Here is a 14,398-nt window from a genome sequence, read left to right on the forward strand (position 1 = left end):
TTAATGAGATGTTCTTTATTGCACAGCCCCAGAAAGTAAAGTGTTAAATTGAATTGTTGAATGGTACTTAACATTTTATATTCATCATGGAGACATAGCACTCTGACTCACTCTATAGGGTATACAATGACACTATGCGTATACTATATGCATAGTTTCATTATATGGATACACTGTTAGGTTCTTAACTTACGTATGACTCATGATGACTATTTTTATGTATTTGATGTATTGCCATGTTTTTTTTGTTCTTGCTTACTGTAAATCACTCTGTATTAAGAGCGTCTGCTAAATGCCTAAATTGACATTTGGGCAAGTAGAACATGACCTGTACTTGCCCGACAGGCATGTGCCTCTGAGACCTTAGTGTCAACACCTTCCATTCCGTGTTCTGTTAGCCCTGCAATGGGATTATGCTGGCATATCATTATGCACAGACCTTTTTCCTGCAATTTCATTGACCACTGTCTCCCCTCAGGGTTTCCACATGTAGAACACCTTCTCCCCCACACAGAGTGAGGGGATAACATTTAAATATCGATTTGCCTTTGCTTACACAACATCTCAATCCCACTCACAACTCACAGGTACACTTCATTTAGCTTAGAGGCAATACGTTCAGTTGTCTTTACTTTGGAAAAATATAATTCTCTGGTAACAATAGAGTAAACAATGTTTTCTTCCTTACATAGATTAACTTTTCAAAGGTTGCATGTATGCCTGATGTCTACAGCCGTTGACGAGGAAATACAATATGTTGTTTATGTACAATACAATGATGCTGTTATGGTGATAGGCCTATATTCATTGGAATCTAACTTGAGAGTGTTGTGGGTACTGGGTACATAACAGCCATGATTAAAAAAAACAAAAACTTGTTTCATGTAAGAGCTAGTAGAACATTAGAATTCCACATCAACCCAAAGTAGAAAATATAAGTATAAAATCTCATCGGTCTCAGAGATCTGTATGTAGTAGACAGATCCATCCAAGCTCATGCATGACCTGCCGTCCATCCCTGCTCCAATTAGCCCTTCACTAAGTCCCTCCCCAACCCATCCTTGTCCAATAGGCACGTTGGCAGCGAAGAACGCTTGACCTGCATAGCAACCGTTGCTAAACTAAAATCGCTTTTTGGGGTGGGATTTAGTGAAAGCTGGTCTATGAACACCCTGAGGAATGTAGGCGTTTCCTTCCAAAATGGGGGCATGCACTTCATTTCTTCTTTATACCCCACCAGGAAATGGGGATATGGATTTTAACAATGCAAAAAAAAAGAAACATTCCCATGTCTCTGAAACAGTGTTCAAAGGAGATGCATAATGCTATTAAACTCCATTTGTTTTACAAAACAAGTTTAGTTTCCCCCGATCTGGGTATAATTTATGCATTTTTTTTCTTGTTTTTTCTCTCTATCTCTTTGTTGGGATTTGTTTAACGCACAATGTGACTAAGTGCTGACTGAACGGTTGATTGAGTGACTTGCTCATCTGCCTCCTGGGTGGTTGTCAAGCTGTCACCCTGCCCATTCAAGGTAGCATTTAGAGGGACCCTGCAGTTATATCTTTCCTTCAAATCCAACAAACAAGCACTGACAGGGAAGCATGCAATCTGTCACCTGCCAGCAATGTGTCCGTTTATACATGTTTAAAGAATGTATAACGTTTTGTAAAGTATTAAGTGCTGGTAATAATTAATTGTAAGCTCAGTGGAACAGCACATTATAACTGCCTTAACTTGGTTAGTTATACAGTGTCGGTGTCTAAGTTATTCATAATTATGAACATTTATAACTAGTGTTTTGAACTTTGAAGCACAAGTGCATCATAATGCATAATATGAAGCATTATAATGCATTATAAATGTGATTATGATGCATTATATAAGTGGTTAAGTGTTACCTGGTAGTTATAATGTGCTGTTCCACTGAGTTTATAATGCATTGTTTACTTCATAAACCTTGTTTTGTATGCATAATTAATTTGATGTAAGTAAGTCATAGAGGCTTATTGTCGGTATCAACCAGGGTGTGGGAGTCTATCCCCGTTTCAATGTGCTAGACCTCGGGAGATGGATTACTGAGGTGGAGCGCAACATCTACCATCAGCTCCCAGTACTTAACCACACGACTTCAAGCCGTGCTCCTCATACACTGACATAATATAAACATAAATCATAAACTTTATAGATGGCATAACTCTAAACCTTTATAAAAAAAGTGCCTTACAATGCCTATAACACATTATAGACCTTAATATAAAGTCTTACCAGGATTTGTCCTGCCTCTAGTATTGCTAGTGGATTTTTCTTTTTGTGGTGGGTATTGGGTAACTAAGTCATCTCTGTGTGCTTCATTTGTGTTATCTAATTTCTCCCAGGCATCTTGGATAACATGTCCATCCGTGTGGTGGTGGCGGATGGGGCCGGCCCTGGGGACGACCAGGTCCCCCCACAGCTGACCAGGATCTCCATCCAGCATGTCGATGACACCGCAGACTTGTCAGACAAAATGGTGAAGGTATGTTGTTCAGAAGTGATGAACGCAGCACCCAAAGTTTTAATCAGGCATTGATTGAATACTTTATTAGTCAGAAATGTAAACAGCACGAGGTACAGTCAGATAGACATTAAGGCTAAAAGGATAAAAATGCTCAGGGTGCGACTTAATTTCTTATGGTGCGAGTTAAAATGTAACGAGGTTGCTCCGGTGACTTTGGTGTTACTCTAGATCGATTGATAGAATTGTAAAACGCGGCCGTTCCACTGATAGAATTGTAAAACGCGGCCGTTCCACTGATATAATTGTAAAAGGCGGCCGTTCCACTGATAGAATTGTAAAATGCAGCCGTTTAATTGATAGAATTGTAAAACGTAGCCGTTTAATAGAATTGTAAAACTATGCTGTTTGACGATTGATGGAATTGTAAAACTAGGCCGTTCGATTGATATAATTGTAAAACTAGGCCGTTTGACGATTGATGGAATTGTAAAACTAGGCCGTTCGATTGATAGAATTGTAAAACGCAGCCGTTTAGTTTCAGTTCAGGTGGATCACCACCCACCAGGCAAACTATAGGCATACTTAAAGGGACACTTCACCCTTTTTGCAAAAATGTATATGTTAATTATGTTTAGAAGATTTAGAACACTTTCCTGGGGTCTTTATGTGTGTATTCAAAGCAACCAAAGGCATGGCTCCCCCATATCTCACAAGTATGATCGTACCCTACAAACCCTCCCGCGCACTCAGATCAGCCAACGCAGGGAAGCTGGAGGTACCTTCACTAAAAACGCTCCACACGTCCCAAACTCTTCTCCCTTCTGGCTCCAAAACTATGGAATGCACTTCCCATCACAGTCAGAACTGCAGCCTCACTCCCAATCTTCCGCCGTAGTCTGAAAACCCACCTCTTCAGACTCCACCATGGCCCGTAGCACTTGCCCTAGCCTAGCCCCTTAGATAGCACATTATGTAGACTTAGATAGTAGTATATATGTGATGTATGCCATGCTTTTGTTATTGCTTAATGTAAATCGCTCTGGATTAAGAGCGTCTGCTAAATGCCTAAATTGTAATTGTAAAGTGTAATATGTGGTTTTAGATTTTAGCAATGTCCATGATGTCATAAAGTTTTTTGCAAAAAGTGTCCCTTTAGTGAACTGGTGGGTGTGTCCACATAAAAAAACACATTTGAACTAATCCGCCACCAATTGCACCTTTGACGCCTGTTTTCGTATTATATGTACCTCGTCACCAATTGCGCCTTTTGACGCCCTTTTTTAATATCAATTGATTAAGGTGATCAACTGCGTCCAGTATGCCCTCATAACAATCTGGTAGCAGATTTTTGAACGCTATTATCTCGGATTCTTCTTTTTGGGTACTAGATTTGCGCCTCATTTCCCAAAACAATATGATCCTCGCTTACAAAAAGTTATGTTTTGGGTGGATTAAATGACATTTGCGGCAGCCGTTAAATATCCGTTAACAAATATTGTACACTTTTTTTGAAAACAATCTTCATCCTATAATATCTGATTATGTTGTAAATAATCTTTATCTTCTCCCATCACTCCACCAGGGGAAAGTGATACTTAAGGGTCCGCTGGTGTCCTTAGGAGATGATTCGTTTGTTCTGAAGACTGTGATACAAGGTATTGTATAAGGTCTCTGTTGGGTTGGAAACCTCATGTATGTCAAAAACTGTTACTTTTCAGGATTCAAAAGTAGCAGATCCACAAGCTTGACTCGCTCCGCACCACGTTCCTAGCTCGTGGATCTGCTACTTTTGATACTTGTGTGTGACGCTGTAGTATGATGAATGAGAAAATGTATGTGATAAACGATAAGATGCATGTGAAAAGTAGAGCATGCATATTTTCAGGGACAGATTCTACCATAAGGACATGATGCATGCAGCTGTTCACTTCATTGCATTGTGTATATATATATATATATATTACTGCTGGGCCGTTATCGGCGTTAACATGCTGCGTTAACGCGAGACTCTTTTTGTGCGATAAAAAACATATCGCCGTTAATCTATTCTCAAAGTTGGGTCTGGGAGCTGGGTCTGCAACTCGCCCTCGTCCGTATAACCGCCCATGGGGCAGTATTTGCAAACTTAGTCAGCTTCATTTATATTATATATACAGCGTGTTGAGTTTTCAGATCTCCCATTTTCTGCGCGGCACTCACCATGGCCTCACCACCTCACAACACCAGTCAACACTCGTGCCATACTCAGTCTATGCACAACAAATTGTTTTAATTCAAAGTGGTATATATTCTGTGAAATGTTTGTCATTTTGTGTATCTACAAGCTCCAAGTGTTGCGTCCACAACACGTTGTGAGCTTGCAGATCTTACACTTTCGGTGCGCGCACTCACCACGAATCCAAGCAGAGGTCCTCACAAGTATAGAACACTGCCACCTCAAAGTCCTCAGCACATGGCGTGTCCCTGCAAAAAGTTGAGATTGAACTCGTGCCATACTCAGGCAATCCTCAAGCGATTGTTATAATTCCAAGTGATCTATACTCTGTGAAGTGTATATTTTCATTGGGTGTATAAGTCACGTTTTTGATATGCCTTTATCAAACAATATGGAAAGAGATGCCATGCAGCCTATATTGCATAGTGTGCACTGGTACGCTCTTGCAATTAGGGATTTTCCGAACCCACTGCCGAACCCACTTCCCAGCCTGATGTCAGTGTTCATAAAAAGCAAGCCGGGGAGAGCTGGAGCTGCCTTCTGTTGTCTGCTTTGTGTCCGACTTCGTATGATTGTCTCAGCACAAGCCGTTCAGCTGGAATGACTCAGATATGGGATTGTGCCACGAAGAGGGTAGAGATGCAGATGTCCTTTGTTTGCCTCATCCTCAGCCAGACTTATCTCTTTGCAACATGATTAAGATGAACGCAAGCCTTTATTCCGGAGAGGTGCATCCTTGTTTGACTTATGTAAATGCATGGATTACTGAGTTGCTTTTTTACTGCTTTTAAGCACGAAAACTGGCTTCTCCCAACGGCGCAGATCTCATTACAATTTAGGGAGGGAGGGAGGGAGGCGGGCGGAGGAGGAGGAGGAGGAGGAAACACAACAACAAATAAGGACGTTGCTCAAGTGTTTGTGCGAGCGGGCATCATAAAATGACCAATCTTGAGCTTTCACTAAGACTTTTAACTGCCTGCCAGAATTAATTGAATGAATGCAGTACTTGTACAATGATGAACCCATTACAACACTAGTCGTTGATTACGCATATGAAACAAAGAGGCCTTGGACTAGCACTGAAGCAGACAAAACTTGGATAAACCACCTCATACATTATTTATAATAGAGTAAAAAACAATAGCAGCTCTACAAGCTTCTGGACTTGCGTGACCATCTTGTACAAGAAAGCAGGGAATTATTTTATGAAAAAAGTTGAAATATGGAGATATTTCTCCCCGACAGGAGAAGACTCGCTCTCTGTACAAAATTTTAAGCAAGACTCCTAGACAGACTATTATTTTTATTTTATTTTATTTTTTAAAAACATGCTCCTAAAGTGCTCTGTCCTCAAAGTGGACAAGGGGGTGCAAATAAATAGCAAACAAAAGGTTTTGACCAACGCAAAGGATTCATATATATTAATGCTTCATTTCACTTTAGAAGATGACGCCGGTGAGGATCTGCTGCCAGAGCAGATCTCCATCAACACCATTCTGCTTGGAACCCTGGCCAAGGACTTCTCTGCTTCTGTCAATCAAGGGGTAGGTTCCTATATCGATATCAAACATGATGACATTAAAGGAACTTCAACGTTCGGTGGTAATGGCCAATGGTTTAAGCCTAAATCACCACTCTGATATAACCAGTTAATGTCATTTCTGTCTGGCTTCTAAAGCAGTTTTAGTTGCAGTACCACAATGTCCTGATTTGGTAGTGGCGCTGTATATGCAAGTTATTTTCTCCACCACAACCACATCTCAGCTACTCCCCTCCGACATCTTTGACTCATTATAATACTGATGCTGTATAATAAGTGGAAATGCAAATTTGGAACTGAAGACTGAAGAGGAGGGAGGGCGATGCATATGACATCACAGGTACCTCACCACCATATCAGTTGAGCTGTTCCGGAGAGGGATTTCCATAAAAGCCCCTATATGATGAGAACGCCTGATTGTTCAAAATTGGGTATTTGTGCGGATAGAAAACACATAGTATGGGGAGCCCAACATTTTTTCAATTTCATGTTGTAAGACCTTTAAAACAAAGTATCAAATCCTACTGATGCTTTTAGCATCGTTTTGTAATTTAGTATTTTTTATTCCTGCTGGTATGCTTGGGGTGGGGGGAAGAAAACCCATCTGTAGCAGCTCATGTTCTTACAGACCGTCAACAAGACACTATAGCAGTGTTTAAGTCTTAGTCATAGTCGCTTAAATAGTTTTAATTTAGTCTTAGTCACATTTTAGTCACCTGGAATGTTTTAGTTGTGTTTTAGTAATATACAGTTGATTTAGTCGACTAAAATGTATTTTGGCGGGCCTTGATGCCGTCGTAATGACTGATTTTACACTTGCTGAAAATAGCCGATCTACAAGCTTGTAGATCTGCTATTTTCAGCCTGCAACTAAGTGTAAAATGACTTGCTGGATCTCTTGTCCACCAGTCCCTTCCTAACATTTTACTCTAGTTTTTATTTGTTGACGAAATTATCTTAGTTTTAGTCATCATAGCTTAGTTTTCATTTAGTTTCCATTTAGTTTTCGTCAGTGAAAAAAGGTAGTCTACTAACATTTTTCGTCATAGTTTTAGTCGACGAAAACAACACTGCACTATAGGGAGTCTGGCTGTCCCTGTGATTTATATCCTTTATTAATGTCAAGGAACCCAAGTTTGATATACTTATGATATACTCGTGTGTGTGTTGCCTTGGAGACGAGCACAAGGGTTGTAAAGTAATGACCCCTCCTTCCTGGAATGCGACCACAATCAACATCAGCTACAGGGGTCAATAGGTCGTACTCAGACAGGCACACGCACACACACACACTCAGTCACTGTTGGGAGCGGCTGGCACCGCTAAAAAAAAAAGACTCTTTAGTCTATTCATAGTTTGGTGTGAAATGTTTGCAGACACGCTCCTGGTGGTACCTTTAGACACAAGGATGTATTGTTTATTTATGTTGTTCTTTTATGTTGGGGTAAGCAACAACCAAGCCCCCTCCCCACTGTTTTCCCATAAACCTGGGGGCTTTCATCTCACCGTTTTCTTTTTTTCATACCTCTTGGTCATCGCATATCCACACTATCATTTTGTCAAATAGAAAGTAGGTGAATCATATTTCAAAAGCATAAAGCACATCACAGGACAGGATGGCATTAACATTCAGTGCACGCGCACGCGTGTGTCTGCGTGTGTGCACGCGCAGGGCGTTAATCCTCAAACAGATGCTGGGTTGAGTTAGCCACTGTTGTAGCAGTCAGATCAGAGTAGCATAGGCCAGTCAATCTAAGCTCAAAAGAGGCGTGACCCAAGAGAAATTGCAATAGTAATTTTTTTTATGATCCTTAGGGTCATCCAAATATAATGTATTGAATCATTGAGGATCATGGTAAATCCAGGGATTGAAAGTTGGGGTACCATTAAAGACCTATAAGGCAAAGATTTCAAATTGTAATTATGCTTTAAGTAGCAGCATGAACGTGTCAAACTAGGGGGTTTTCATGATTCTGAATCCATTCCAAGCATTAGTTTTGCACGAAAAACAGTCCTTATAGCCATAGCCACTTGCTCAAATGTGCCCAAATGTGATGACCTCATCACATTTGTGACGATGGCTATCGTGTTTTTTAGCCTAGTCTGACACTTCACATGCTACTTAAAGCATAATTATTATTATTTTTGCCTATAGGTTTTCGAGTCCTATAGACAGCTATGTGTGTGGCTGGGTGCGAGCACGACAATAGCGTTATAGCGTTTGTTCACCCCCAAGTGTCACTGTTGCACAGCCTAACACACAGACACACACAGGCCAGGGAGGAGGGCTTGTACAGTACAGTACCACTCACTTCAGACAGGTCTGATTTTTAATAGTACCCCAACTTTCAACCCCTGCATTTACTATGATCCACACATTTTCAATACAACAATTTTTGTTTTCCTTCCTTTGTTTGTGTTATTTAGATGACCCTAAGGATCATAAAAATAACCTTGAACTATTACTATTACTATTGCAATTTATTTTGGGCCAAACCTTAGATTGACTAGCCTAGTAGGCAGATCAGAGCTCAATGCTACATTCTTTGCAAAAAAAAAGAAACTTTAAAGAACACTTTAACAATGAAAGCATGCAATATGCCTCGGAGGATAGAGTCATCTGCGCAAGGCCTTGAGCAATTAACGAGTGCATAAAATAGATCAGTGATTTCAAGGATACCCTGCAGTTTCTATTCCTGTAAAGTTAGCATGCTGTAATTGAAGCCATTGATGTATGTGTTACAGTGAAATTGAGAAACCAGTGAAATCGAGATAAAAAAAACGGCGGGGAGCACCCGGTCTACTCACGGGCGGTGATCGCCGCCCCGGCCCCCGACGGCGTGTTTTGCCGGTGGCAGCCTGATCCAGGGGCGGCATCCCGCTCCGGAAAAACGGGGGCCCCCATTCTGTTTATTTATGGTTTCACTGGTTTCTCTTGGCATGGGGGGGGGGGGGGGGCAGATCAACATTATGGAATGAATTCTGTACTGGCCATATATGGAGCATGTCTTGAGTGTACAGGGTTTGATGAGGTCAGATCAACATATGGAATGAATTCTGTACTGGCCATATATGGAGTGTGTCTTGAGTGTACAGGATTTGATGAGGTCAGATCAACATATGGAATGTCAGAACAGGTCAGCTCCATATATGGAGATCTAAGGGTGGCAGCAGGGGCAGTGTCTTGAGTGTACAGGGTTTGATGAGGGCCCAGGTAGGGGTGGACCTCAATTTTCGGGCCTGTTGAGAACACGCCGGCTCCCTGGCGCTGCTGCACTAATAACTTTGGGGCGGCCCCGTCTAGAGTTTGAGTGGACAGGTATTAGTCAAAAGGGAGACATCGAAGAGGAAGGACGAGTGGGGAGGATCAACATATGACCTGTTCTAAGGGTTTGAGGTCAGATGTAGAGTTGCTGGCCGGCTACATATATAGATCTAGGTGATGATCCAGTCTTCTCCATGTATGGCTATCCGGGGTTTGATGAGGTCAGTGTCGCGATCTTCATATATGGAGACGGCCATATATGGAGCGTGTCACGAGGCGTGATGGACTGACGGCCATATATGGTGCTATGACGTATCACGAGGCGTGATGGACTGACAACCATATATGGGGGTGTGAACTGACGGACGGACGGACAGGTTTTCATAGTAAATCATAATATAATAATAATAATTATTATTATTATTGGGGGTCCCTGGCACAAAACACTTGGATGGGGGGCTGCGGGCCAAACACATACATTAGGGATTCCTTGACAAAGTTACAGAACCACTGACTTACTGTGTACATCCGGGTACTGTCGGGTAGCGTTGGTGCTCAGAAATAGTTTCCGCTCTCATGGACACAAACTCCAAATGTTTTCCTCTGTGCATCGTTGTCTCATCTCTCTTCACTTGTCCCCAAGCCTTTCATGATGATGTGGCATCCTGTCGGCATCGGCAGCCTCCCTGTGCACTTTTCTTAAACAACGTTTTCTCTCTTGAAATCACTCAAACCAGCCTATGGAAACTTTTAAATTGTCTTTCTCCAGGCTTCACTTCCAATTATTCTGCCTTTTCCCTCAGCAAGCACACACTCAAACCCTCCTATACACACTGTACTCTTATAGAGTCAAAAAACAGAATGACCATAGTTGACCCTCGTTCGTTTTCATAATGAGAAGACTCCAAAAATTACACTCCACTACAGTAGACTACTTTATTACTCTGTGGGTTTTTAAACATTTGCATAGGAATAATTCTGTCCAAAGCTTTTTTTCATCCATCTAAGCGGTATCCACTCTACTCCCCATGCACGTAAACAAACTGTTCTCATATCATATCGTCTCTGTCGGGTGGAAACCTCATATGTCCAAAACTGTTACTTTTCAAGATTCAAATTCAAAAACAGCAAAGGTTGCCAAACGTGTAGATTCACGCTGCTTTGGAGCTTGTAGATCTGCTATTTTTCATTATTTTGTGTGACGCTGTAGTATAATCAAGTAGGGCCTTAATTCACCCCAAAACGCACAAAGTTTATCATGGAGATGAGAGGTTTCTGCGTGTGCATGTGTGCGTTTTATTGTGGTTTCCCTCCATCCGTCCTGATGTGAATCTGTCTGGGTCTAAAGCGTTATGCCAATGCAAAGGGGATTTGCTTATCGCGCTCGGCTATAGATTACACAGGTCCTGTCAGAGAAGCAAGGCTCTGTTAACATGATTACTCTGACAATCGCCCATCTCTTTTTGTCAGCCCGGAGAGTTGTGGCAGACAGCGATATTTTAGAACCATCCTGGGGGCAGTCACACGTCACGATCCAAACAAAGTGGAACACGTCTATTATAAGCTGGCTTAACATCATGGCTTGTTTGTTATAATGCTCTTGCTTAACACCTTACAGGCTCTGCAACATCTGCTCCTTCAATCTGTTTCGTTTGCTCTCCATATTATTCTTGATGCCTTCTCTTTTTTTTGTTTTTATTCATCCCAGATTATTTTGCACTGGTTCTCAAAGGGGTCCCTGAGAGGGTTCCAGGGGGTCCTCAGCAAAAATGGAAATCAGTTTATTATACATTTAAGTACTATTTTATCTTTCAGCTTTTCAAAAATCACTGATCTAAATTAAGCTCAGAGTGACAACAGACTTTTGATTGATTGATTGAAATATTTATTAACAGTTTGCAGAATTACAGTACATTTCAAGCACAAACTCAATACAAAGGCTGTTAACTGTGAGTGGACGACCCAATTAAGCATTACACTTGTTTACAAGAGGGTCCACCATGTTCAATTCATCAAAACATTTAGAGACGTACAAATAGACACTTCTATATAGACAAAGAACAGAACAGGAATTCATCATAATGGAGGTAAAAAGGGAAAAGAAATATATACAGTGAGGGGAAAAGGGGGGGGGGGGAGCGGTGGGGGGGATGACTCGACTATATGCTGCTATTTGTTTTAAGTGCACTAAACAAAATTGCAAAGTTGTATGTTCCGTTCTGTGACGGAATAATAAATACATAATAAACATCTTATCTATTCACTACAGGATGTGCTGGCAGTTACTGGCTTTACGGTGGGCAAGTCTCCTACTGTTCTCAAAGACAAGTTACACCCCTGTAACCTGCAGCTTTCAGGAGATGATGCATGTATTTATGTAAGTACCTTGAACCACTTAAGTCCTTTAGAGATAGTTCATACTTTTATCATCGAGGAAGGTATTCCTAAATATTTATATCGTCGTACTACCATTACTGGCTCTCGTGTAGTGAGTGGCAGTAGAAACAGGGCAGTGGAGGTCGAATTCTAACAATGAGATGGATTTTCTAAAGTCTAGTCTAGTTCCTCTTTTCAATACAAATTTAATACCATACTCAGAGATGACACCACTTGAATTGCATAATCATAATTGTCTCTGTCGGGTAGAAACCTCGTAATGTCTAAAACTTTTCTCGGGATTCAAATTCAAAAACGGCAAAAGCAATAGAGTCCGCATGCTCGAAACGCGGATCTGCTACTTTTGATGCATTTGTGTGAAGCTGTATAGTATGATCAAGTAGTATGATTTACAAAGAAAACACAACGTTAGAATATGGATATAATATAAGATGATTATTATGTATCAGTCATACACCTGTTAAACCATTACAAAAGTAGTAATACAAAAAAAATGTAACAAACCACAGCCTTATTGATTCCCCAACCTGTATTTTAGATAGGATCCGACAGGAAGCACGCACATCTCAAGACATTCTGCAGGTGCTGGTCAAAAATATACGTACAATGAAAAAGGAATGGATGTCCGCACACTGAGCTGTAGCTCCCAGGAAGATTTATTTATTTGTTACAACGTTTCGACCTCTGTGGGTCTTCGTCAGGTATGACGAAGACCCACAGAGGTCGACTGAGTTGTAGCTCTTCCTGGGAGCTACAACTCAGTGTGCGGACATCCATTACTTTTTCATCCAACCTGTATTTTATTCACCTTTTCCACCCTTCAGGTGTATCGTGTTCCGGTCCCAGCAGCCAACAAGAAGAAGAGGTCTTCACAAGCTGCTGAGGTCAGTCACCGGCCTCATTACCTGAAAGGCTCATGGAGTAAAGTGTCAGAGGTCGTCTTGTACCTGTCACAATGGTTCATGTCAACATAGCGCGTTTTTTCAAATGCGACCCTGCAATGTGTCATGTTTTCACCAGGACCTTCCGTGGCTCTGAAAGTCAGGGGTGGAAGAAGTACTCAAGTAAAAGTAGCAATACTTTTACTTAGACTTGGTTACACATAAAAAGTCTGTATTCAAAAATGTACGTGAATAAAAGTACAAAAGTAGACTCACAGTACTAAATCATATGCAATCTGAGAGAGAGAGAGAGAGAGAGAGAGAGAGATAGATGCAAGCCATTTAAAATGTTAAATAAGCTACACAGGTGGTCCAAAATGATTAATTGATCACTATAGCAAAAGATGTGAAACTAACTCAATTAGCTGCAGCGATTCTGTTCTGACTTGAAGCTCAATACTAACTGACCAGCATGGCTTCAAGTTTAAACCATAATATGACATGTAATTGCCCACCGATTTGATGCGCAGAAATAACATATCAGATTCTAATCGGGTTAAGGTGCACACAAAAGGAAGAAATGTCCTTTTTATCGGGGATACCTTGTAGGCTACGTCTCCGATGAATTGCATGCAGCAATTAGCACATTATTGTTGAAACACCTGCTCCTCTGTTCATCTTTCTGTTCTCTTCTCTCTCTGTGTGACTGAAGGTTGTGCCCAAAAATTTTAGACAGTGATTTCCCCATATGTTCTTTTTCCCTCATAAAATTACCTCTTTTTTTTCACCATTGGGTTCGCTTAACATGTCCACGTGTCATTTGTTTACATATTTGTTTTGCTTTACAAAGTCCTGTGTGAACACTAAACGGACCAAAATCAAAATGCAACAATTTCAATTTGGTCCCTGATCCGGACCTTCTAAGCAAACTTTGGGTGTGAAAGCGCCCTAAAACTAAGACGACATTTTTTTCATCGACTACCTTTTTCCACTGACGAAAACTAAATGGAAACTAAATAAAAACTAAGCTATGATGACTAAAACTATGACTAAATATACTGACAATTTCGTCAACAAATAAAAAAAAACTACACTAAAATGTTTGGAAGGGACTAGTGGAAAAGAGATGCTGTATAAGTCATTTTACAATAATTGGTTGCATGCTGAAAATAGCAGATCTACAAGCTCACAAGCTTGTAGATCTGCTATTTTCAGCAAGTGTAAAAACAGACGACGGCATCAAGGCCCGCCAAAATACATTTTAGTCGACTAAATGAACTGTAGATTTAGTCGACTAAAATCTTATTATATTTAGTCGACTAAACACTAAAACTTCCTGGTGACTAAAATGGGACTAAAACTAAATAAACTATTCAACAGACTATGACTAAAACTAAAATCAAAATTTGCTGCCAAAAACAACACTGACTGCAGCTGCTCGTATGTCTAATAGCTTACTGCAGTCCTGGCTCCTTAAGTGCCGTTTGAATTCTGTATGCTACTTTAATAGCACTAATAAATATATTTGCTGCGTTGAAAGACCAGGTCCTACGTGGATAATATCTTCATACTCTTAAGCACATGAAATATAGATGAATTG

The 14,398-nt window shown here is 40.8% G+C and overlaps 1 protein-coding gene across 3 annotated transcripts in view; it reads left to right on the forward strand.

Moving 5' to 3' along the window:
- The window catches only part of pot1 (protection of telomeres 1 homolog), an 84,985-nt gene that overhangs the window by 11,010 nt on the left and 59,577 nt on the right, over window positions 1-14,398 (forward strand). For 2 of the 3 annotated variants that reach the window (XM_079500968.1, XM_079500970.1), the window contains exons 2-6: window positions 2,379-2,518; window positions 4,083-4,155; window positions 6,159-6,259; window positions 11,790-11,897; window positions 12,742-12,801. In XM_079500968.1, the coding sequence (XP_079357094.1) occupies window positions 2,393-2,518; window positions 4,083-4,155; window positions 6,159-6,259; window positions 11,790-11,897; window positions 12,742-12,801 (468 nt within the window). In that variant the 5' untranslated portion in view covers window positions 2,379-2,392. The remainder of the gene's footprint in view (window positions 1-2,378; window positions 2,519-4,082; window positions 4,156-6,158; window positions 6,260-11,789; window positions 11,898-12,741; window positions 12,802-14,398) is intronic. The other variant, XM_079500969.1, reaches the window with a different exon arrangement.

Source organism: Electrona antarctica, assembly GCF_951216825.1.
Source record: "Electrona antarctica genome assembly, chromosome: 5".
Lineage (NCBI taxonomy): Eukaryota > Metazoa > Chordata > Actinopteri > Myctophiformes > Myctophidae > Electrona > Electrona antarctica.